Source organism: Callionymus lyra, chromosome 4, assembly GCF_982586985.1.
Source record: "Callionymus lyra chromosome 4, fCalLyr1.hap1.1, whole genome shotgun sequence".
Classification (NCBI taxonomy): Eukaryota; Metazoa; Chordata; class Actinopteri; order Syngnathiformes; family Callionymidae; genus Callionymus; species Callionymus lyra.
Window position 1 is genome coordinate 7,821,452 of NC_141821.1, and position 24,672 is coordinate 7,846,123.

General features: G+C 37.6%; 2 protein-coding genes across 2 annotated transcripts in view; one reads left to right on the forward strand and one right to left on the reverse strand.

Annotated features, from left to right (window-relative positions):
* Positions 1-3,079, reverse strand: part of cd99l2 (CD99 molecule-like 2) — a 10,296-nt gene extending 7,217 nt beyond the window's left edge. Inside the window, exons 1-4 of the mRNA XM_087788608.1 lie at positions 2,928-3,079; positions 1,357-1,401; positions 1,253-1,279; positions 56-91 (exon numbers count right to left, since the gene is read on the reverse strand). Coding sequence (XP_087644734.1) covers positions 56-91; positions 1,253-1,279; positions 1,357-1,401; positions 2,928-2,988 — 169 coding nt within the window. The 5' untranslated portion in view covers positions 2,989-3,079. The remainder of the gene's footprint in view (positions 1-55; positions 92-1,252; positions 1,280-1,356; positions 1,402-2,927) is intronic.
* A 6,137-nt stretch (positions 3,080-9,216) lies between these two features.
* On the forward strand, positions 9,217-24,658 carry arrb2b (arrestin, beta 2b). The gene is made up of 14 exons (XM_087788609.1): positions 9,217-9,318; positions 13,840-13,870; positions 13,946-14,006; positions 14,076-14,120; positions 14,184-14,380; positions 16,227-16,354; positions 16,479-16,614; positions 19,152-19,236; positions 19,302-19,374; positions 20,429-20,566; positions 20,679-20,762; positions 21,565-21,641; positions 21,728-21,773; positions 23,318-24,658. Exons 1-14 carry the CDS (start codon positions 9,296-9,298, stop codon positions 23,406-23,408), a joined length of 1,215 nt encoding a protein of 404 aa, XP_087644735.1. The 5' UTR covers positions 9,217-9,295; the 3' UTR covers positions 23,409-24,658.
* Positions 24,659-24,672: the final 14 nt, after the last annotated feature.

The following is a 24,672-nucleotide window of genomic DNA, read 5'->3' on the forward strand; positions in this document are numbered from 1 at the left end:
ATGAAAACATAAATAAATGCATGTTTAACTTTAAGAAGATTTAAAGACGTCTCACCTGGTTTGGGTTTAGGCTTCGCTGGAGGTTTTGGTTCTGTCCGGAAAACATTTACATCAAAAATACACACAATATTAACTCCAGTCACACAATTCGAACTTCTGTTACACATTATTAACTACAGACACACAATTTTAACTTGTGTTACACAATATTAACTCCAGAGACACAATTTTAACTTGTGTTACACAATATTAACTCCAGAGACACAATTTTAACTTGTGTTACACAATATTAACTCCAGACAAACAATTTGAATTTGTGTTACACAATATTAACTCCAGAGACACAATTTTAACTTGTGTTACACAACATTAACTCCAGACACACAATTTGAAATTGTGTTACACAATATTAACTCCAGAGACACAATTGTAACTTGTGTTACACAACATTAACTCCAGACACACAATTTGAATTTGTGTTACACAATATTAACTCCAGAGACACAATTTTAACTTGTGTTACACAATATTAACTCCAGACACACAATTTGAACTTGTGTTACACAATTTGAACTTGTGTTACACAACATTAACTCCAGACACACAATTTGAACTTGTGTTACACAATATTAACTCCAGAGACACAATTTGAACTTGTGTTACACAACATTAACTCCAGACACACAATTTGAACTTGTGTTACACAATATTAACTCCAGACACACAATTTGATCTTGTGTTACACAACATTAACTCCAGACACACAATTTTAACTTGTGTTACACAACATTAATTCCAAACACACAATTTGAACTTTTGTTACACAGACACAAATTCTATCCAACAACACACAATATATTCTCACTTGACGCACAATTTTAGCAGATTCTTAAACTTGTGACAATATAAAAACGATGACAACACAATCTTGACTTTAGCTGCAACAAAACACAACTCCTAACAACTAATGGTCACATGATCTGAAAAAGCTACACAACATTGCTAATTCTCAACACACAAAATAGCTGCTCAGAAGTCAAAGTACACAATATTAACCCATACATCATGCGACATAACAAAAAAACACAAAAACACATGTCGATCAAATATTAAATCATTGCAACACAAGACTCTCGGCTACACAATAACGACAGATTATCAACACAATATACACACACACATTGGATTACACGACACACAGCAACACACAAACGTATCACTAGCATCGTTAATGTGTAAAGTGTGGTCCTACCGCCAGCAGGGGGAGCTGTTGGTTTTCCTGAAAAAAAAGAGACGCATGTTTTACTGTCGACTTCTACTGTAAATACACTAAAAGTTGCGCGTCGCGTTTCTCACCTTCTTCACCCAGAGCGTCGGACAGATCCAAATCCTGAGACAGAACTGCGGCACACACACACACACACACACACACACACACCCCCCCACACACACACACACACACACACACAGTGAGCATGGAACTAGAACTTGGTTCAGTACAATCACATTCCATCAGACACAAAAGCCCAAACTGTTCCCACTAATCCTCCGCATTGGCTCTCTGCGGGTCAAAGGTCAACGACCTGCCCCTAACATTACTGTAAAAGCTTAAAAAAAAAAAGTATTATTATATCATTGTGTATGAGTAACACAATGTAACGTGTGTTAAACCTAAATAAACAACAATAAAACAATTTTAGAAAAATATGAGAGAGTTTCTGGAGATTCACAATAAAAAATACAATTTTTTAATTTATCAAAAAAAAATGTTCTGTGTTAACCTTCATTATTTGCTTTATTTCGTCAAATTAAAAGATAAATATCTACGAGAGGCTTGGATGATTTGAGGTAAAGAAGAAGACGTGGAACATCAAGTGTCTTCTGGGTAAATTTTGAAAATAATATAATAGAATGAAAATAATCTACACAAAGTGTAATAAAGTGTTAACTTGAGGATAAACACACTTTATTCTGAAGGTCTGTAATAGAAAACACCACAATAAGCTTATTTTTGTTCATGAAATCTAACCGGCAGCAGCGTGACATGAGCAGCCAGAACCTTCTGGACCGTTCTCCCCCCACCATGGTATAGAAGCATGGTCTTGTCTTTGATACTGCAGTAGTACACAAAAAAACAAGTGTACAAATCAAAACTTACCTTTTTAGATCAGCTGTGACTTAAGTGCACATTTTATATAGTGATGTTTCTTTCACAATAAAATATATATATATATATATACATATGCGATTTTTTTTTTACAAGTCACAGCTGATCTAAAAATGTAAATACTGATTTGTACACTTGTTTTTTGTGTACTACTGCAGTATCAAGACAAGACCATGCTCATATAAAGAGCACTTCTATATATATTTTATACATCACTATATAGGATTTTTTTTGTCATAAAAAGTGTACTTATATATAAGATACATATAAATACATATATATATATATACATATAAGAATATCTCGCGTTCATTATTAATACTATCTGAAGGTCGCTGGTTCAAAACCAGGCACGCTCTGACGGGCCCTTGAGCAGGACTGATGCTGATGCTGAATATTTGCGCAGCAGCTTTTAACAGCGTGGTGCAGGTGATGGAAGGTTGCTGGTTGGATTCTCTACTTCCAAAGGTGTGTTGCCACGAGGTGTTACTCGAGTGGGGGTCGAGATGGGTGGGGCCCCGCAGGGGAGGATGGAGATCCGTCGATCATGACCTGCGTTAGCGCGATATAAGCCTGTAATTACATGTAACGTATCAAATAAATATTATAAATCTAATAGTAACTATTCAGTACTGAGGTAATAATAGTGTAATAATAGTGAAATAACGGTGAGAGGTGGGGGCGGAAGATGGAGGGGGGCCCGTTACTCGGCCGCACAGCAGCCGGGGACATGTGGGGGTGCGGCAGGACAAAGACTCACCGTCCAGCGGCAGCAGCAGCACCAGCAGCAGGCTCAGACACCCCAGAGGTTTCCCCCACATGTTGGCGAGTCTCCTCGGTCTCTCCGGCACAAGCAAGAAGCGGCGACAGTGAGTTTAGAAGCAGCTTCTCTGACACTGTTGCAGCGAGACCAGCGTCAACTCACAGGACACGCCCACTGCTCCCCTGCACTTCCGCACAGGCCCTTCAAATTAAGAGTTGTGTCCAACTACTACTCGTTTCAACGGTAAAACGGGATAATTATGGATTACCAAATCATTGTTGATTCGTTTGACATGTAACTTTAGATGTATGTGTCAACTATCTTTTATTTATTTAAACCTTAGTAACACAAGTTTCAATTTAAAGTTAAAAAACACTAAAATAAAAGCCTCCTTAATCAACAGTCCAGATAATATTTATGTGACACTTTGTCTGTAAATGACACCCGTAACCTAAACATGGTGGACAATATGTCGTTACGCTGACTGACTTTAGACATTAGTGACGTTACTTTAGTGACGTTACATTAGTGACGTTACATTTAGTGACGTTACATTAGTGACGTTACAATAAGTGACGTTACATTTAGTGACGTTACATTTAGTGACGTTACATTTAGTGACGTTACATTAGTGACGTTACATTTAGTGACGTTACATTAGTGACGTTACATTTAGTGACGTTACATTAGTGACGTTACAATAAGTGACGTTACATTTAGTGACGTTACATTTAGTGACGTTACATTTAGTGACGTTACATTAGTGACGTTACATTTAGTGACGTTACATTAGTGACGTTACAATAAGTGACGTTACATTTAGTGACGTTACATTAGTGACGTTACATTTAGTGACATTACATTAGTGAAGTTAAATTTAGTGACGTTACATTTAGTGACGTTACATTAGTGACGTTAAATTTAGTGACGTTACATTAGTGACGTTACATTAGTGACGTTACATTTAGTGACATTACATTTAATGACGTTAAATTTAGTGATGTTACATTTAGTGACGTTACATTTAGTGACGTTACATTAGTGATGTTACATTAGTGACGTTACATTTAGTGACGTTACATTTAGTGACGTTACATTAGTGACGTTACATTAGTGACGTTACATTAGTGACGTTACATTAGTGACGTTACATTTAGTGACGTTACATATAGTGACATTACATTAGTGACGTTACATTAGTGACGTTACAATAAGTGACGTTATATTAGTTACGTTACATTAGTGACGTTACATTTATTGACATTCCATTAGTGACGTTACATTTAGTGACGTTACATTAGTGACGTTACATTAGTGACGTTACATTAGTGACGTTACATTAGTGACGTTACATTTAGTGACGTTACATTTAGTGACGTTACATTAGTGACGTTACATTAGTGACGTTACATTAGTGACGTTACATTTAGTGACGTTACATTTAGTGACGTTACATTAGTGACGTTACATTAGTGACGTTACATTAGTGACATTACATTAGTGACATTACATTAGTGACGTTACATTAGTGACGTTAAATTTAGTAACGTTACATTAGTGACGTTACATTAGTGACGTTACAATAAGTGACGTTCCAATTAGTGACGTTTCATTTATTGATGTTACATTAAGTTACATTACATTTGGTGACGTTACATTTAGTGACGTTCCAATTAGTGACGTTTCATTTATTGATGTTACATTAAGTTACATTACATTTGGTGACGTTACATTTAGTGACGTTACATTAGTGACGTTACATTAGTGACGTTAAATTTAGTGACGTTAAATTTAGTGACGTTACATTAGTGACGTTACATTAGTGACGTTACAATAAGTGACGTTACATTAGTGACGTTACATTAGTGACGTTACATTTAGTGACGTTACATTAGTGACGTTACATTAGTGACGTTACATTAGTGACGTTACATTAGTGACGTTACATTAGTGACGTTACATTAGTGACGTTACAATAAGTGACGTTACATTTAGTGACGTTACATTTAGTGACGTTACATTTAGTGACGTTACATTAGTGACGTTACATTTAGTGACGTTACATTAGTGACGTTACATTTAGTGACGTTACATTTAGTGACGTTACATTAGTGACGTTACATTAGTGACGTTACATTTAGTGACGTTACATTTAGTGACGTTACATTAGTGACGTTACATTTAGTGACGTTACATTTAGTGACGTTACATTAGTGACGTTACATTTAGTGACGTTACATTTAGTGACGTTACATTAGTGACGTTACATTAGTGACGTTACATTAGTGACGTTACATTTAGTGACGTTACATTAGTGACGTTACATTTAGTGACGTTACATTTAGTGACGTTACATTAGTGACGTTACATTTAGTGACGTTACATTAGTGACGTTACATTTAGTGACGTTACATTTAGTGACGTTACATTTAGTGACGTTACATTAGTGACGCTACATTTAGTGACGTTACATTTAGTGACGTTACATTAGTGACGTTACATTTAGTGACATTACATTAGTGAAGTTAAATTTAGTGACGTTACATTTAGTGACGTTACATTAGTGACGTTAAATTTAGTGACGTTACATTAGTGACGTTACATTAGTGACGTTACATTTAGTGACATTACATTTAATGACGTTAAATTTAGTGATGTTACATTTAGTGACGTTACATTTAGTGACGTTACATTAGTGATGTTACATTAGTGACGTTACATTTAGTGACGTTACATTTAGTGACGTTACATTAGTGACGTTACATTAGTGACGTTACATTAGTGACGTTACATTAGTGACGTTACATTTAGTGACGTTACATATAGTGACATTACATTAGTGACGTTACATTAGTGACGTTACAATAAGTGACGTTATATTAGTTACGTTACATTAGTGACGTTACATTTATTGACATTCCATTAGTGACGTTACATTTAGTGACGTTACATTAGTGACGTTACATTAGTGACGTTACATTAGTGACGTTACATTAGTGACGTTACATTAGTGACGTTACATTTAGTGACGTTATATTTAGTGACGTTACATTAGTGACGTTACATTAGTGACGTTACATTTAGTGACGTTACATTTAGTGACGTTACATTAGTGACGTTACATTAGTGACGTTACATTAGTGACATTACATTAGTGACATTACATTAGTGACGTTACATTAGTGACGTTAAATTTAGTGACGTTACATTAGTGACGTTACATTAGTGACGTTACAATAAGTGACGTTCCAATTAGTGACGTTTCATTTATTGATGTTACATTAAGTTACATTACATTTGGTGACGTTACATTTAGTGACGTTACATTAGTGACGTTACATTAGTGACGTTAAATTTAGTGACGTTAAATTTAGTGACGTTACATTAGTGACGTTACATTAGTGACGTTACAATAAGTGACGTTACATTAGTGACGTTACATTAGTGACGTTACATTTAGTGACGTTACATTAGTGACGTTACATTAGTGACGTTACATTAGTGACGTTACATTAGTGACGTTACATTAGTGACGTTACATTTAGTGACGTTACATTAGTGACGTTACATTAGTGACGTTACATTAGTGACGTTACATTTAGTGACGTTACATTAGTGACGTTACATTTAGTTGCATTACAATTATTGACGTTACAATTAGTGACGTTACATTTGGTGACGTTACATTTAGTGACGTTACATTAGTGACGTTACATTTAGTGACGTTACATTAGTGACGTTAAATTTAGTGACGTTACATTAGTGACGTTACATTAGTGACGTTACAATAAGTGACGTTCCAATTAGGGACGTTACATTTAGTGACGTTACATTTAGTGACGTTACAATTAGTGACGTTACATTTAGTGACGTTACATTTAGTGACGTTACATTTATTGACGTTACATTAGTGACGTTACATTTAGTGACGTTACATTAGTGACGTTACATTTAGTGACGTTACATTAGTGACGTTACATTAGTGACGTTACATTAGTGACGTTACATTTAGTGACGTTACATTAGTGACGTTACATTAGTGACGTTACATTAGTGACGTTACATTTAGTGACGTTACATTAGTGACGTTACATTAGTGACGTTACATTAGTGACGTTACATTAGTGACGTTACATTTAGTGACGTTACATTAGTGACGTTACATTTAGTTGCATTACAATTATTGACGTTACAATTAGTGACGTTACATTTGGTGACGTTACATTTAGTGACGTTACATTAGTGACGTTACATTTAGTGACGTTACTTTAGTGACGTTACATTAGTGACGTTACATTTAGTGACGTTACAATTAGTGACGTTACAATTAGGGACGTTACATTTAGTGACGTTACATTTAGTGACGTTACATTAGTGACGTTACATTTAGTGACGTTACATTAGTGACGTTACATTAGTGACGTTACATTTAGTGACGTTACATTAGTGACGTTACATTTAGTGACGTTACATTTAGTGACGTTACATTTAGTGACGTTACATTTAGTGACGTTACATTAGTGACGTTACATTAGTGACGTTACATTAGTGACGTTACATTAGTGACGTTACATTTGGTGACGTTACATTAGTGACGTTACATTAGTGACGTTACATTAGTGACGTTACATTAGTGACGTTACATTAGTGATGTTACATTAGTGACGTTACATTTAGTGACGTTACATTAGTGACGTTACATTTAGTGACGTTACATTAGTGATGTTACATTAGTGACGTTACATTTAGTGACGTTACATTAGTGACGTTACATTAGTGACGTTACATTAGTGATGTTACATTAGTGACGTTACATTTAGTGACGTTACATTAGTGACGTTACATTTAGTGACGTTACATTAGTGATGTTACATTAGTGACGTTACATTTAGTGACGTTACATTAGTGACGTTACATTAGTGACGTTACATTTAGTGACGTTACATTAGTGACGTTACATTTAGTGACGTTACATTTAGTGACGTTACATTAGTGATGTTACATTAGTGACGTTACATTTAGTGACGTTACATTAGTGACGTTACATTAGTGACGTTACATTTGGTGACGTTACATTAGTGACGTTACATTAGTGACGTTACATTAGTGACGTTACATTAGTGACGTTACATTAGTGACGTTACATTAGTGACGTTACATTTAGTGACGTTACATTAGTGACGTTACATTTAGTGACGTTACATTAGTGATGTTACATTAGTGACGTTACATTTGGTGACGTTACATTAGTGACGTTACATTAGTGACGTTACATTAGTGACGTTACATTAGTGACGTTACATTAGTGACGTTACATTAGTGACGTTACATTAGTGACGTTACATTTAGTGACGTTACATTAGTGACGTTACATTTAGTGACGTTACATTAGTGACGTTACATTAGTGACGTTACATTTAGTGACGTTACATTAGTGACGTTACATTAGTGACGTTACATTAGTGAAGTTACTTTAGTGACGTTACATTTAGTGACGTTACATTAGTGACGTTACATTTAGTGACGTTACATTTAGTGACGTTACATTAGTGAAGTTACATTAGTGACGTTACATTTAGTGACGTTACATTAGTGACGTTACATTTAGTGACGTTACATTAGTGACGTTACATTAGTGACGTTACATTTAGTGACGTTACATTAGTGACGTTACATTAGTGACGTTACATTAGTGACGTTACATTAGTGACGTTACGTAACAATGTGTGACGCTAACATGATGGACGTAACAATAGTTGCGATGGTTGATGCTATGATGGGTGACGTCATGCTGATTGGCCTTATTTTGAGTGACATCTCGATGTTGGAGGTTACAATACGTGACGTAACAATAACATACCCAGTAAAAGTAATGTCAAAATGTGTTACAGAAATTAATTTGAAGAGAGACGGTCCAATAATATTCTATTAACACTTTATTAAGTGAAAGAAAATATTATGTATAAACAATGTTACGTGTCATAAAAACAGTATAATAATCATGGATTACCATATTGAAGGTTCTTGACTAAGATCTCTAAATTAAGAAGATATTAAATAGTTTTTTATGTTCAAGAAATGAAAAAAGTGAAATCTTTTTTTAATTTTTTTTTTATCATTGGAAATATATTTTAAAAAAAAGGTTCCTTTCAAAGCCACTGGTGTCAATTATTCTCAGCTGCGTTTCTCTTACTTAAAGATTCCTCAAGTTGTCGTGAAACGGTCACGATTTCGATCGTCTCGTGTTAGTGGAGCTGTCAATCACGCGGGGTGGGCGGGGCCACAGTCCTCCAGTCGCGTCGGAACCAGCAGCAGGACTCCCGAGCAGACTGGGTTCACTCCGAACCGAAGCTCGCTGCGTGGAGATGGGGGATAAAACTGGGACCAGGTAAGACTGCGTTCTTGACGATCAACCCCCGCCTGACGAGAGTCAACACGAGCCGCAGAGATCCGGTCGTGTTTACCTGGAGCGGTGACACCAGACCTCCGTCGTTTTCACCTGATTTTAACGCGAGAGGCGACGGTTCTTGGTCTGTGCGATCATCTGACATAATGTCGTCTTTTGATTTAAAGCTGACTTCAATTCTTAAAAATCCATGTCGAATGATATTACCGCCGAAACGCTCAACGGGAACCACAGAATGCAACGTTCTACCTGCTGATCTTTGAATGCAAATGAAACTTAGTGTTTTGATCATTTTCTCCTTAAAGGGTCGTTTTTTGAGCTTTGAATTCTTGTGCAACTTCCCTCTAAAAATATGTTAGACTGAGGAAGTGAGTGAGATCTTGAGTTTTGAGGAACAAAAACATTATTTTGAAGCATAAAAACATTATTTTGAAGCATAAAAACATTATTTTGAGGAATAAAAATACTATTTTGAGGAATAAAAGGGAGGAAAAATAAACAAATATGCAGATATTAATAAATTAAATCGAATGATTCGTATTATATTAAATATATGATAAATATGTAAACATATAAATATTTAGAGATGAGTCACTCAAAACCAGTCAGTCGGAACAGAAGAGTCAACAGTGTGTGTTTACAAAAGGTCTTCCATGTCACTGTTCACTCGTCAACCTTCTGTCTCGGAGGCAACATTTTTTACATTTTTCTATTTACATCGTACTTGTCGAGTCACTAATTCAAGGTAAAAAATTAAACTTGCAGTTTACTTCCATTATAAGCTGAAGAGAAAGGAATGTTCAACGTTTGTTGGAAAGCACGAGCTGGCCCTCGGAGTGACGGGTGGGTTCCTCTAGGAAGTGGAGGGTATTTTTGTTGTGCTGTCAGGATGTGCATTTGGTCATTGCCCTTGTTTTTCTTTCCTCTTAAAGTACGAGCCAGCACATTCCTTCAGGTTGTATCCCTGAAGTTTTCTTCAATCTGCAGCCGTCGGCACAAAATTGGCGGCGCTGGCCCCCGGGGGCCGCTGCCATGACACTGCTTTCATGTCGAGTCGCTGGAGAGACCCTGAGGTTGGCTGGTTAATAACAAAGCTTTGCCGTTTGGTCACGTTTCCTGGTATACGCTTCACCCCACTTCCTGTTTAACTGCAGGACATGCACTGGTTTGTTTTCAGGTTTTTTTTAGTTTTTTTTTAGGGTCTTGATCCCGCCCACTGCCTACATTATTAGAATTGCCTCGTCCGCTTCATTTAACTGGGATTATTGTTGAAGGAGAGGCGAGGCTAGAGGGCATGACACGCTTCAGACGTGGTTTATTTTTGAAAGAGCACTTCTTATTTCGTTCAAGTTCAAAATAATTAACTTATTTGGACTTTTTGACTGATTTTTTTTCCATCTCCTCAACAAATCTCTCCTCGGGGATGATGAATCTTCCACTCTGCATTGTAATCTAATCACGCCCACATGACGGCGCTGGGGGGGGGGGGGGGGGGCTGCACACTCTGTGCTGTCATGAAAATGTCAGCAAGAACCTGCTGTTTCTATGACTCTGGGGTGTAAAAATGAGTCCTAGTTTGTCGCCTCCTATGGGCCTGAGCGGGTCCCCCTCTTTACTACCGGGCGTGGAAACAGAAAGTGAGGGATGAGTTTCACACTTGACAACAACCACAGACACATTTCACTTTCCAAGATGCTGTTGGTCGTCCAGCAGACTCCAAGGTAACGTAAACCTCGTGGCGAGAGAGGTCAGAAGAAGTGAACCACAAGTTGAAATGTCAAATGCTCCCGATCTCATGATTCACTTTCCCCACCCACGTCAATCTGTCAGCCCATTTTAATTAGAAATGTGATGGGAAAATCCCATTTTTTAAAAGGATTTTCAATCAGTAGATTATAATTGCATTGTCTATCTCAGAGTGATTGAACAGTTGATGACGGTACGGTCTGTCATGTTTTAATTAGGAAAAACACATTTCTGACATAGTTTGTATAAAAACTAGTTGAGCTTGTAAAAATACAGATACACTTAAATGTTTTTTTCAACACAAGGTATTGATTTCAACTCTATCAATTTATTTTGGCTTTCAAATCATGTTTTATTTTTATCATGTTTTTATGGTTTAAGTGTGTAAACCTTTTTTTTTACAATTACCAAATACTAACAGCATTTGTTCATTTTTGAGTTGCTATTATACTTGCGCTGGATGGCAGCAGTCCATTGCGTCCTGCAGATACAGTAACAGAACCAATGGAATCCCGGCAATGGCTGAGGACGAGAGGATACAGTGACTCCAGCAGCTTTTAAAGCCGATGTTTGGACATATTTTGGTTTGAAAACAAATGAAAGCAGTTACAACTTTGTCATAAATCACAATATATTATTATCATATCGTTGCCCTCTATCGTGATATGTATCGTATTGACCTCTAGAGGTGTTATGAGGCAGTATAAGTATATAAGTATTGCTATGTTTTAACCCAAGATGATGTCATTATTCTTATGAAGCTTCATGAAACAGTGTCATATTTTTAGAGGCAGTAGGTGGCATCCTCAGTTTATAATGACGTCAATAGAAAAAAACTGTTATAAATAATAGGTCATAGAGCAGAGAGTGACACCTAGTGGATTCTGAAAATAACACAATGTTTCATGAAGCTTCATCAACGCATCGCTAATAGATTGTTCTGCTCAGAGAATATTGTAATGGAATGATTAACATTGGAGGCACATTTCATTTTTGGAAGCCACAAGATTAGTGTCAAAGCATCAGATAATCCTAACAACATGGCCGCCGTCCTTAATTGAAAGGAAGCGGGTCAAGCGATCCAAGACAATTTTTTTAGGGTAGCGAGTGTAGGAGCCCCCGATAGAAATAGGAATAACACCCAGGCTAAGTAATTTATATTTGTAGAGGACTTTTCATGACCAGGGTCAGAAAGCGCTTAAACAATCAAAACAATACACAATAAAATATATACTAAAAGGTCAAGATAACACAGAGACAAACACATCTAGAAGCATTAACAACAAACATAGGACACAGACAACAGAATACAGTGTAATGTGTGGATGAAGCTTCATGAAGCCTCAGTAGACAAGGTGTGAGGTTTTAATTGAAAAGATGTTTAAAGCGATAGATTTTTAGGGAAAAGAGCGATACATTCGATATAAAGCTTCATGAAGCTTCGTCGACAGAACACAACATGGTGCAGCAGAAACCATTTTTCTTTTCAGCAGCGGCTCCTAAAAAGCGTTGTTGTGATGATGACATGAGGCATCATTAGGAGTGGCACAGACAGAGGATTAGTCTCGGGGAATAAATCAGATAATTTCAGACCTTTTCCCAAAACACCAGTCGCTGCAGCCTGATGAATCTGCAGCTTTTCCCACAGACGAGATGTAGGAGAAACACTTGCAACTGCAATAACATTCATGTGTCCTTGATATGAGAAGTTGAGATAAATGTTTTTAATTTTCTCTTACCTCAGTGTCCACAGGCCATAAAGTGGTGCAATAAAAACTGTTCTGAAAATGGAGGAGAAAGCAATTATCTCATCTCTTTGCCCGCATAGTTTGTATGTTGGGTCAGAAATAAAACCAGATTTCAATCTAGTTTTCGCCACAAAGTAACAGATGCTACACTGCAGGATAGCGGTGTGTTTTGTCAAGAATTTGTGTTACGAGAAGTAACGTGATACAGTGGTAACCCTATGATACATTGTGATATTGTAGTAACAAACATTTATGTGTTGTATTGTCGAGTACTTGACTCTGGTGTTGCAGTATTTACAGACCACATGACTCTTGACCAAAGTCGTAACTACTTTCATTTGTTTTCAAACCAAAATATGTCCAAATGTCAGCTTTGAAAGCTGCAGGAGTCACTGTATCCTCTCGTCCTCAGTCGTCACCGGGATCTTGTGGGATTTCTTCCTTTAAATGCAGAGGACGCAACGACTTCTTCAATCCAGTGTCCAGGAGTTTAATTGTAACCCAAAAATGAACAAACGCTGTACATATCTGCCTATTGATTGTGTATATTTTAATTTACACACACTTTTTAAAAATACAAACCATAAAACAACTATGATAAAATAGTGTTCAGTTGAACACAGTCTTGTGGAATATATATATATTTTATATCGTTGTTTTCTCAAACCTCCTGCAGGATGATACACTCAGGAATACTGGGTAGTTATTTTCTTATGAAGCTTCATGAAACAGTGTCATTACTTTCAGGGTCCACTGGATGTCACTCTTTGCTCTACAATCTATTGCTTTAAAAATCTATCTTTTAAATCCTCACATCATTGTAAGCTGAGGGCGCCACCTACTGACCTCTAAAAATATGACACTGTTTCATGAAGCTTCACATATGCATGGTATGTTTTTGGACTCGTTCATTTAATGGACTCACCAAGTGTGTAACCTGCGTCTCAACCCTTCGTGTCAGAGTTGATTTATTGAACTCGTGGTCAAATGTGTGTCTGTTCTTTTCCAGAGTCTTTAAAAAAGCCAGTCCGAACTGCAAGGTAAAGATATATGTCAGAAGATATAGTTTTCTTTTCTTCATCTGAAATGATTGTTTGTTTTTTCCTCTTCAATAGCTCACAGTGTATTTGGGAAAGCGTGACTTTGTGGATCACTCAGACCATGTCGACCCAGTCGGTGAGTCCAGACAACAGAGGATCCCGTTGACTTCAGAGTGGATTTAAAACCTGCTCGGTGTATTTTCAGATGGCGTGCTGCTCATAGATCCAGAGTATCTGAAAGATAGAAAAGGTAAAAAAAACAAAACTCTTCCTGATCCTTCAGTTAAGAGCTGAACTGGTTCTTGCTCCGCAGTCTTTGTGACTCTGACCTGCGCCTTCCGGTATGGCCGCGAGGACCTGGATGTGCTGGGCCTGTCCTTCCGTAAGGATCTTTACGTGAGCACCTTCCAGGCCTTCCCGCCGCTGCTGGAGAACAAGAAGCCGCTGAGCTACCTGCAGGAGAGACTTCTGAAGAAGCTGGGCCAACATGCTCACCCCTTCAACTTCACGGTGAGTCTTCTCCTGTTTATGGTCCCAAAGTAAACAACGTGAGTTCAAGAACATTTGCTTCAGCGTCTGCTCAGCAAATATCTGCCTCTGTTTTTCTTCTGGGGCCTGGAAAAACTGGATTGAACTGTGACTTCAACATGCATGAAACTTTTAACCGACAACCTTTGTTATACATACATACATACATACATACATACATACATACATACATACATACATACATAGAAACATACATACATAGAAACATACATAGAAACATACATACATACATACATACATACATACATACATACATACATACATACATACATACATACATAGAAACATACATACATACATACATAGAAACATACATAGAAACATACAAAGAAACATACATAGAAACATACATACATACATACATACATGCATGCACGCATACATACATACATACATACATACATACATACATACATACATACATACATACATACATACATACATGCATACATACATACATACATACATACATACATACATACGACCTACACCACTGCATATCTATTTATGGAAGCCAGAGAGGTCGCTCACCTTGACCCAGAGATAACACAAGGGATACCACTAACACATTTGTTTTCAAGCCTTCCGGTCCCCTTGACCCTGAGATAACACAAGGGATACCACAAACCCATTTGTTTTCAAGCCTTTCGGTCTCCTTGACCCTGAGATAACACAAGGGATACCACTAACACATTTGTTTTCAAGCCTTCCGGTCTCCATGACCCTGAGATAACACAAGGGATACCACAAACAACATTTGTTTTCGAGCCTTCGGGTCTCCTTGACCCTGAGAAAACAAAAGGGATACCGCAAAAACATTTGTTTTCGAGCCTTCCGGTCTACTTGACCCTGAGATAACACAATGGATACCACAAACACATTTGTTTTCAAGTCTTCGGGTCTCCTTGACCCTGAGATAACCCAAGGGATACCACAAACAACATTTGTTTTCGAGCCTTCGGGTCTCCTTGACCCTGAGAAAACAAAAGGGATACCGCAAAAACATTTGTTTTCGAGCCTTCCGGTCTACTTGACCCTGAGATAACACAATGGATACCACAAACACATTTGTTTTCAAGTCTTCGGGTCTCCTTGACCCTGAGATAACCCAAGGGATACCACAAACACATTTGTTTTCAAGCCTTCGGGTCTCCTTGGCCCTGAGAAAACAAAAGGGATACCACAAACACTTTTTTTTCAAGCCTTCGGGTCTCCTTGACCCTGAGAAAACAAAAGGGATACCACAAAAACATTTGTTTTCGAGCCTTCCGGTCTACTTGACCCTGAGATAACACAAGGGATACCACAAACGCATTTGTTTTCAAGTCTTCGGGTCTCCTTGACCCTGAGATAACACAAGGGATACCACAAACACATTTGTTTTCAAGCCTTTCGGTCTCCTTGACCCTGAGATAACACAAGGGATACCACAAACACATTTGTTTTCAAGCCTTTCGGTCCCCTTGACCCTGAGATAACACAATGGATACCACAAACACATTTGTTTTCAAGTCTTCGGGTCTCCTTGACCCTGAGATAACACAAGGGATACCACAAACCCATTTGTTTTCAAGCCTTTCGGTCTCCTTGACCCTGAGATAACACAAGGGATACCACAAACACATTTGTTTTCAAGCCTTCCGGTCTCCTTGACCCTGATAAAACACCGCGGGTTAGAGATCATTATCATGTCTATGTGTATCAATCTCAGCAACACTCACAGTTCTTCAGAATGTTGTACAGTAAGTACGTGTTATGTAATTACAGATGTTGCTCTGCTGAGAGTTGGTTTGTTTGGATGTCTTAGATTCCTCAGAACCTGCCCTGCTCGGTGACCCTCCAGCCCGGCCCCGAGGACACCGGGAAGGCGTGTGGCGTGGACTACGAGCTTCAGGCGTTCTGTGCAAAAATGGTCGACGAAAAGCTCCACCAAAGGTCCATTTTTTTTGAACTAGACATTTGGTGTTTTCTGTTGCTTCTCTCGTGTCTCCAATCATCCTCAGAGTTTTCCCTCCGCCGTCCCTCATGCTGCTCTGATGAACTTCTCCTAATTGTTCAGGAATTCAGTGCGACTCGTGATCCGGAAGGTTCAGTACGCTCCGGAGAAACAAGGCCCTCAGCCCACGGCGGAGATGAGTCGCAGCTTCCTGATGTCTGACAGGTCTTTGAACCTGGAGGTGTCCCTTGATAAGGAGGTCAGAGTCTCTTCTTTCCTCCACCATAAACCTCTTCACCTGTTTTTATAGCATCACATAAAACAGCAGCCGGGCGTCCATTAGTCGTCAAGATCCATCTTTTCAGAGTGCGAGCTGTGAACGACAAAATCATTATTTTTCGTTTATTTTACGAAGACATTTTTGATCAAACAATGACGAAAAGAAAGTGAGAGAATCTGTCATTACTTCACTCACTTTAATATTGAAGCATGAAAGAGATAAACTAGTAAAAAAAACTTAACTCCTACTACTTTGAGTAGTTTAGTGTAGTTCAGTTTATTTTAAAAGGACAAGGTGTGTATTAGCAAGAAACTGGTGATACGATACGTACTGTATCATATACAGGAACAACAATACGATATATTCTGATGTAATGGGATATATCGTAATACTTTAGTAACAATTATATATGTGTAGTATTGTCCAGTACTTGACTCTGATGTTGTGATAGTGTAGTAACAACTATATATGTGTAGTATTGTCCAGTACTTGACTCTGGTGTTGTGATACTGTAGTAACAAGTGTATATGTGTAGTATTGTCCAGTACTTGACTCTGGTGTTTTAATAGTGTAGTAACAATTATATATTTGTAGTATTGTCCAGTACTTGACTCTGGTGTTGTGATAGTGTAGTAACAACTATATATGTGTAGTATTGTCGAGTACTTGGCTCTGGTGTTGTAATAGTGTAGTAACAATTATATATGTGTAGTATTGTCCAGTACTTGACTCTGGTGTTGTGATAGTGTAGTAACAACTATATATGTGTAGTATTGTCGAGTACTTGGCTCTGGTGTTGTAATAGTGTAGTAACAATTATATATGTGTAGTATTGTCCAGTACTTGACTCTGGTGTTGTGATAGTGTAGTAACAACTATATATGTGTAGTATTGTCGAGTACTTGGCTCTGGTGTTGTAATAGTGTAGTAACAACTATATATGTGTAGTATTGTCCAGTGCTTGACTCTGGTGTTGTGATACTGTAGTAACAAGTGTATATGTGTAGTATTGTCCAGTACTTGACTCTGGTGTTGTGATAGTGTAGTAACAATTATATATGTGTAGTATTGTCCAGTACTTGGCTCTGGTGTTGTAATAGTGTAGTAACAACTATATATGTGTAGTATTGTCCAGTGCTTGACTCTGGTGTTGTGATACTGTAGTAACAAGTGTATATGTGTAGTATTGTCCAGTACTTGACTCTGGTGTTGTGATAGTGTAGTAACAATTATATATGTGTAGTATTGTCCAGTACTTGACTCTGGTGTTGTGATAGTGTAGTAACAACGATAAATGTGTAGTATTGTCCAGTACTTGACTCTGGTGTTGTGATAGTGTAGTAACAAGTATATATGTGTAGTATTGTCCAGTACTTGACTCTGGTGTTGTGATAGTGTAGTAACAAGGATATATGTGTAGTATTGTCCAGTACTTGACTCTGGTGTTGTGATAGTGTAGTAACAAGTATATATGTGTAGTATTGTCCAGTACTTGACTCTGGTGTTGTGATAGTGTAGTAACAAGTATATATGTGTAGTATTGTCCAGTACTTAACTCTGGTGTTGTAGTATTTACAGACCACATGACTCTTGACAAAAGTCGTAACTACTTTCATTTGTTTTCAAATTATGTCCAAACGTCAGCTTTAAAAGCTGCTGTAGTCACTGTATCCTCTCGTCCTCAGTCATCGCCAGGATATCATTTATCCTTTAGCTAGGGGATCTGATGACCGCTGCCATCTAGAGGCCAGATGTTTAATTGCAAAAAAAAATGAACACCATGAATATTTGCAAGTTAAATATAAACCATCAAAAAAAGTAAGATAGAAAATAAAATATGATCTTTCCATACAGTGCTGTTAAGTATTGTATACATAAATATCACAACAGGAATTGGAAAATATTGCAATATATTGGTGCATCAATATTTTCTTGCGCGCCTAATTTTAAATGTTTTGGAATATAGAATCAGTTTACAAAAAGGTATTCATCCCAGCTATGGAACCAAGAGAAGTTTGAGTCGTGTGGGACTAATCTTGAGAGATAAAAAAGATTAGTAGCAAAGAAATATCAAGATGACGACAAATGTTTTACAGGTAATATATGTAATATATATAATATATTTCCAGATCTGAACTAGGCCTGGATCTAGATCCAACTCTCCTGAACTTGACTCAAAACGACTTCTCTCCGCGAGTGAACGGCTCGACCTGAAAATGTAACAAAAATAAAAACCTTAATATAAAATCTTTTTTATGTCTTCTGTAAACATTTTACTTCAACATTGGTCTGTTTTTTGTTTTTTTATAACACCATTTATATTGGACCTGGACAAGATGCGAAAGCTCATCCTTTGGGTAAATAAAACAACAAATAAATAACTAAAAACAAATCAATCCGGAGCTTCTATTCACACTTTACTGGGCCGTCGGAAGCGTCAATCCATGTCATTAAATCTATAACAGAGGTCGACTCCACAGCTGTTAAATCGTTGTCATGGTCACGTCTCTCTCCAGCTCTACTACCACGGCGAGCCGATCAACGTGAACGTCCACGTCACCAACAACTCCACCAAGACGGTGAAGCGGCTGAAGATCTCAGGTCAGCTCCTCTCTTTTTTTGAAGCTCCGTCCACGGAAGTTAACGTGAAGCGTCTCCTCCCTCAGTGCGTCAGTACGCCGACATCTGTCTCTTCTCCACCGCCCAGTACAAGTGTCCGGTCGCCGTCGTGGAGGCAGAGTGAGAAGATGTTCCTTCAAAATAAAAGTTGCATGATGTCGCACGTGGTCGTGGAATTAGAGACAAACTGGGTCATTTGAGAACTTTCAGACTCGGATCAAAAACATTATTAGTGTTAATTGAATGCAATCGTTTCTATATTAAAAGGTTTATTTGACTAAATTTAATATAAATTTAAGTTATTCAAAATTATCATTATTCTTCTGCACATACAGTTGGAAATTGTAACTTCAATAATCCAAAGCAGAATTTTCTAAATTCAATATTTTCTTATTAATAGCCTTTTTAATTCAATATAAAACTGGTGGCACAATAATACACACTTTTTTATATTGAATTTAAAATGATACAAATCAAAGAATATTGAATTTGTGAAATTTATTTTTGTATAATTGGACTCAGAATATCAAACTCTATGTGTAAATAAAACATTTATTCATTTTAACAAACATTACATTTTTTTTGTCTCACTTCCCTGGTTGGGGGGGCAACTTTCTGTGTGGAGTTTGTATGTTCTCCCCGTGTTGTGTGGGTTTACTCTGGACACTCCGGTTTCCTCCCACAGTCCAAAAACATACATAGGTTGATTAAGAACTTGGAAAAAAATGTCTGTAGCTATGAGAGTGTGTTTGTGAATGGTTGTCTGTCTTTTAGTTCCCTGAGACAGACTGGCGTCCTGTCCAGTGTGTCCCTTAACAGGAGACTGGGACCGCGACCCCCATAAAGGAACAAGCGTCAGAAAATGAATTAATTAATTCTTTCGTATATAGAAATGATTGAATTCAAGTATTCAAAAAAATGATTCAATACTTAACCTTTGTGTTATCTCTGGGTCAAGGTCAACGTCAAAAACATTTGTTTTACCCAGAGATACCTTGACCCAGAAATAGCACAAGGGTTAAAAAAAAAACAAGAACATCTCAATAATAAAATTCAAAGTTTAAACATTTTTTAATGTTTAAACCAACCACTGACCCAGGTCTACTTCCAATAAGTCAAAAGATACTATATACTATACTATTTAGAGCTATAATTTGGTCTCTCTCTCCTTCAGTGACCAGGTCTCTCCCAGCTCCACCTTCTGCCATGTCTACACCTTGACCCCCGTCCTGGGGACCAACAGGGAGAAGAGAGGCTTGGCTCTGGACGGCAAGCTGAAGCACGAGGACACCAACCTGGCCTCCAGCAGCATGTAGATACACACACACACACGCACACGCACACGCACACGCACACGCACACGCACACGCACACGGTGATTGAAACCAAGCTGTATAAATTCAACTTCTTTTTGGTTTTGACAGAATGAAGGACGGATCAAGTAAGGAGATGATGGGCATCATGGTTTCCTACAAAATAAAAGTCAAACTGGTGGTGTCACGCGGAGGGTAGGTGAACTTGAAAGACATTCAATTTAAATCGGGAAATGAGTTGGTGTCGCCACCGTTGCAACAATGTTTTAGGCCAGAGCGGAATTTCTTAACTTCTTCAATTGAATTAGTGTAGTTTCAACGGTGCAGCCCTATTGGTTGCCATGTTATCAGTTAAACAACATTTCTTATCCTTTATTTGGGGAAAAGATAGTTATCATTTTTAAATGGTAATGCAACGACTAAATATCCCATAATGCAACAGTTGCATGTATTCTAATTGGTCAGTATTAATCATGTTCATTTAGATAAGTTTTCTTATTACATTTACTTTTGCATCCTTTTCCGCACTAGTAAAAATAGTTTTTACATCAGTATAACCACTTATTCTTCAACCTGAGACATGCTTAGTGTGTATGGACGTCATTTTCTTTTTACACTATTGTTTTTCTGAAGCGAGAGAGTCGTAGATTACAGACTCGCTAAAATATATTAAACTGTCTGAAGACGATGACCAGACAGGAAACATTGATTCATGAAACAGATGGATTTTCTATTTTTAAAAGAAAATAAATTGCTTAAAAATTCACTCTCCATTTATCCTGACGAGTCAAATTGATGACTCAGTTTGATGTTTTTCAGGTCAGTGAAGGTAGACATTTACTCTGAGGTGTTGTCAGGACTGCAGACTAGTTCCATGTTAGCGTTCCTCACTTTCAGAAAAAAGCGAAAAGTTATCTTTGAACCACTGACGATTGATTCTGTGGCACATAGAACACGTCACGTCCAAAGAATACTGATCGATTTGTTTGACTTGAAGCGATGTCGCGGTCGAGCTTCCGTTCGTGTTGATGCATCCGAAGCCGGCGGAGCAGCCGACCACGGCGCCACCAACAGGTGAGACAACATGTCAACATCATCTTTATCTCTAACAAAAAAGAACCACTTGTTCTGAACCGACTCCTCGTGTTTTGTGATGACAGAGGCCGACGTTGCCGTGGACACTAATCTTATTGAGTTTGAGATGAAGTAAGTGAGATTCTCCTTTTTCCTCTCGACGCCACAGGAAGTGGCTCCGTATTAAACTTGTCTCATATTTCTTCTTCATCTTTTGGGTTTTATTGCCAAATTGCATCCATTAGCCACATTAGCACATGCTATCGATTCTTTATCCGACACAACATTTGACCAGGAGTGTTTTCTACATCATTTATTCGCCAAAAGTGACTCATTAGCTCTTTACTCTTTTGGTTTTGTCGGGTGGCACAAGTATACAAACACTTTTATATAACATCCTCAAAGGCTATGGATTTTTAAAATATTAAATGTAGAAATGTAACTTTAACTATTGGAAAAGATAATCAAACCTAATTATTCAATAAAAATAAATTCAACCTTTTAATATGGAAGTTATTCAAAGAAAGACGAATCAAACCATTCAATATTCTGATGATACTGATTTACTACCATATAGTAGAAACCAAGATATCTCGCTGGAACCAGATTTGACCTCTGAATCTTCTTAGACTCAAAAATCCCTGAAGAAAGATAGAAATGTCAAAATGTCCTTAATTTCCTGAAACCTTCTCTTCGACATTTAGGTCCAAACATCAAAACTGTATAAAAAGAGGTCAAAAGAATAACATAAATATAAAGTAGTAAAGTTAGTAAAGTAAAGGTTATTTGTAAGATCTTTCTAGACCAGGGTCACAAAGAGCTTTAACACTCAAAAACAATACACAGTTAAAAAATATACTTTAAAAGATCAAGACACAGGAGTCTGAGAGAATCTGTGAAAAGCACAAATAAAAGTGTCTTCAGATGTTTCTTGAAGGAGTCAGTAGATCATCAAACACAGATGTTTGTTGAAGGAGTCAGTAGATCATCAAACACAGATGTTTCTTGAAGGAGTCAGTAGATCATCAAATACAGATGTTTCTTGAAGGAGTCAGTAGATCATCAAACACAGATGTTTCTTGAAGGAGTCAGTAGATCATCAAATACAGAGATGGTTCCAAAGCTTAGGAGCAACAGTCTGGAAGGATTTCTCTCCTCTGGTCCGGAACCCTGTTCAGGAACCATCAGTAGATTCTGATCCACAGACCTCAGAGCCCGAGCTGGGGTGTAAGTCTGGATCAGATCACTGATAGAAGGTCTGACCATGAATAGATCTGAAAGTAAGAACCAGAATTTTAAAGTTGATCCTGAAAGAAACTGGCAGCCAGTGAAGAGATTTTAGGATCGGAGAAATGTGAGTTCTTCTACTAGAGCGGCTGCAGGCGAGACAGATCCTTCTCGTTACTGTTGTTAAAATAGTCTAAACGACACAAAGACATTGATTATAAGCTCCAGATCATATTGTGACTTCATTTTAAGTTAAGTTTAGAGATTTTTGTCAGTTGAAACAGTTTGTGGTCAGTTTTCTTCAATGTTGAACAAGAGACATGTCTTTGTCAAATACAACACCCAGGTTTCTCAGGCTCAGTTTGACAGACTGACCTCAGTCACCCAAGTACTGACTCAACCATAATACAAAAGATAAAGATGTGATGGTGACACTTTTGTTTCTGCAGCTCTTCTTCCCAGGTTGACGATTTTGTCTTCGAAGACTTCGCTCGGCTGCGTCTGACGGGACCAAAGGTGGACGAAGACCCCTTCTGTTAGCCCGGTCTACATGGCAACGGGTCCAGCCGTGACGTAGTCGTAACACATGAACTGTCAATGAGGTCAATTATCCGAGGCGCCTGCTGCCGTTTTGTCTTGTGGAATGTATCGATTGGCAGAGTCAAGTGAGGGGAGGTTACAGGGGGTGCGTGTCATCAGCAAGAGGGTTTTTAGTTCACGTGAATGAGTAGCTTCCATTTGGCAAATATAGGAATGTTTTATATAGATTTTATATTAAAAATAGGTCATCGTAGAAACTGGGTTACAGCGGCAGTTATCATGTTTAATCTAACATTTACAGAACATTTTTCTTTCATAGTTCTCCTGTAACTGAATGTTTAACGTGTCACAAATGAGCAGAGAGCGCCATCTTGTGGGCTCTGGAAATACGGATATCGTTTCATGAAGCTTCATCCACATCAGTCATGACTGCTGACGACTGTGTGACATGAAGCAAAACATGAGTCGCCATCTTTCATCCATTGGGCCAGCATGACCCTCTCGGACTCACTGGACGGTCAGTATTTTTGGGAGTTTATCATGTTGGTGTTGTGATAAATGTGTGCCTTGTTAGATAAATCTTCAATATCTCAACACATTTTGTCTCCCTAAGTCTTCAGGTATCGTTTTTTTTTTTTTTTTCAAATAACTCATAATCCAGGACATTGTTCAAGCTGTATCTTTGAAGGTCACTTGTTATTTTCTTTCTACTATGTTTGGATGTTTGTTACTTTGTGAAGTTCCTTGCACATTATTCTTATTAAATCCTATTGATATAATATTCTTAACGTCCAGTTAACCACTTTATGAAGAATTAAACAAAATTAAAGTTGAATTATCTGCAAAACTGTGACATTTTATTTAAAGTTAACATATTTTCACCAGTGATGTGTCGATGAAGCTTCATGAAACAGTCATGTTTTTAAAGACCAGTAGGTGGCGCCCTCAGTTTAGAAATGATTTGAGGATCTGTTCAACTGGATTATGGACAAGAGAGTGACATCTAGTGGGGTCTGAGAATAAGACTTCGTCAACACATCACCATGTCTTCACAAATATTACATCAAAGTCATTTTTCTGAACACAAAACTGCTTTTAAAATGATTGTTGTCATGTTTGCACAAGTGTTTGTTCACTGTAAAATGTATACGTCAAAATATATATGAAGGTTAAAAATGTCTTTACACTGAAAATGTCAATTCAGAGATGAATCCAAAATGGTGAATTGAATAAAATAAATTGAGACCATTGATTGTTTTCTCAA

Bases quoted from the DNA above. Each gene is read 5' to 3' on its own strand.
- arrb2b (XM_087788609.1), top strand. From the start codon at position 9,296: ATGGGGGATAAAACTGGGACCAG. The intron at 16,615-19,151 runs GTCAGAGTCTCT...GTCTCTCTCCAG, and splicing joins AGGTGTCCCTTGATAAGGAG to CTCTACTACCACGGCGAGCC. The intron at 19,375-20,428 runs GTGAGAAGATGT...TCTCTCCTTCAG, and splicing joins GTCGCCGTCGTGGAGGCAGA to TGACCAGGTCTCTCCCAGCT.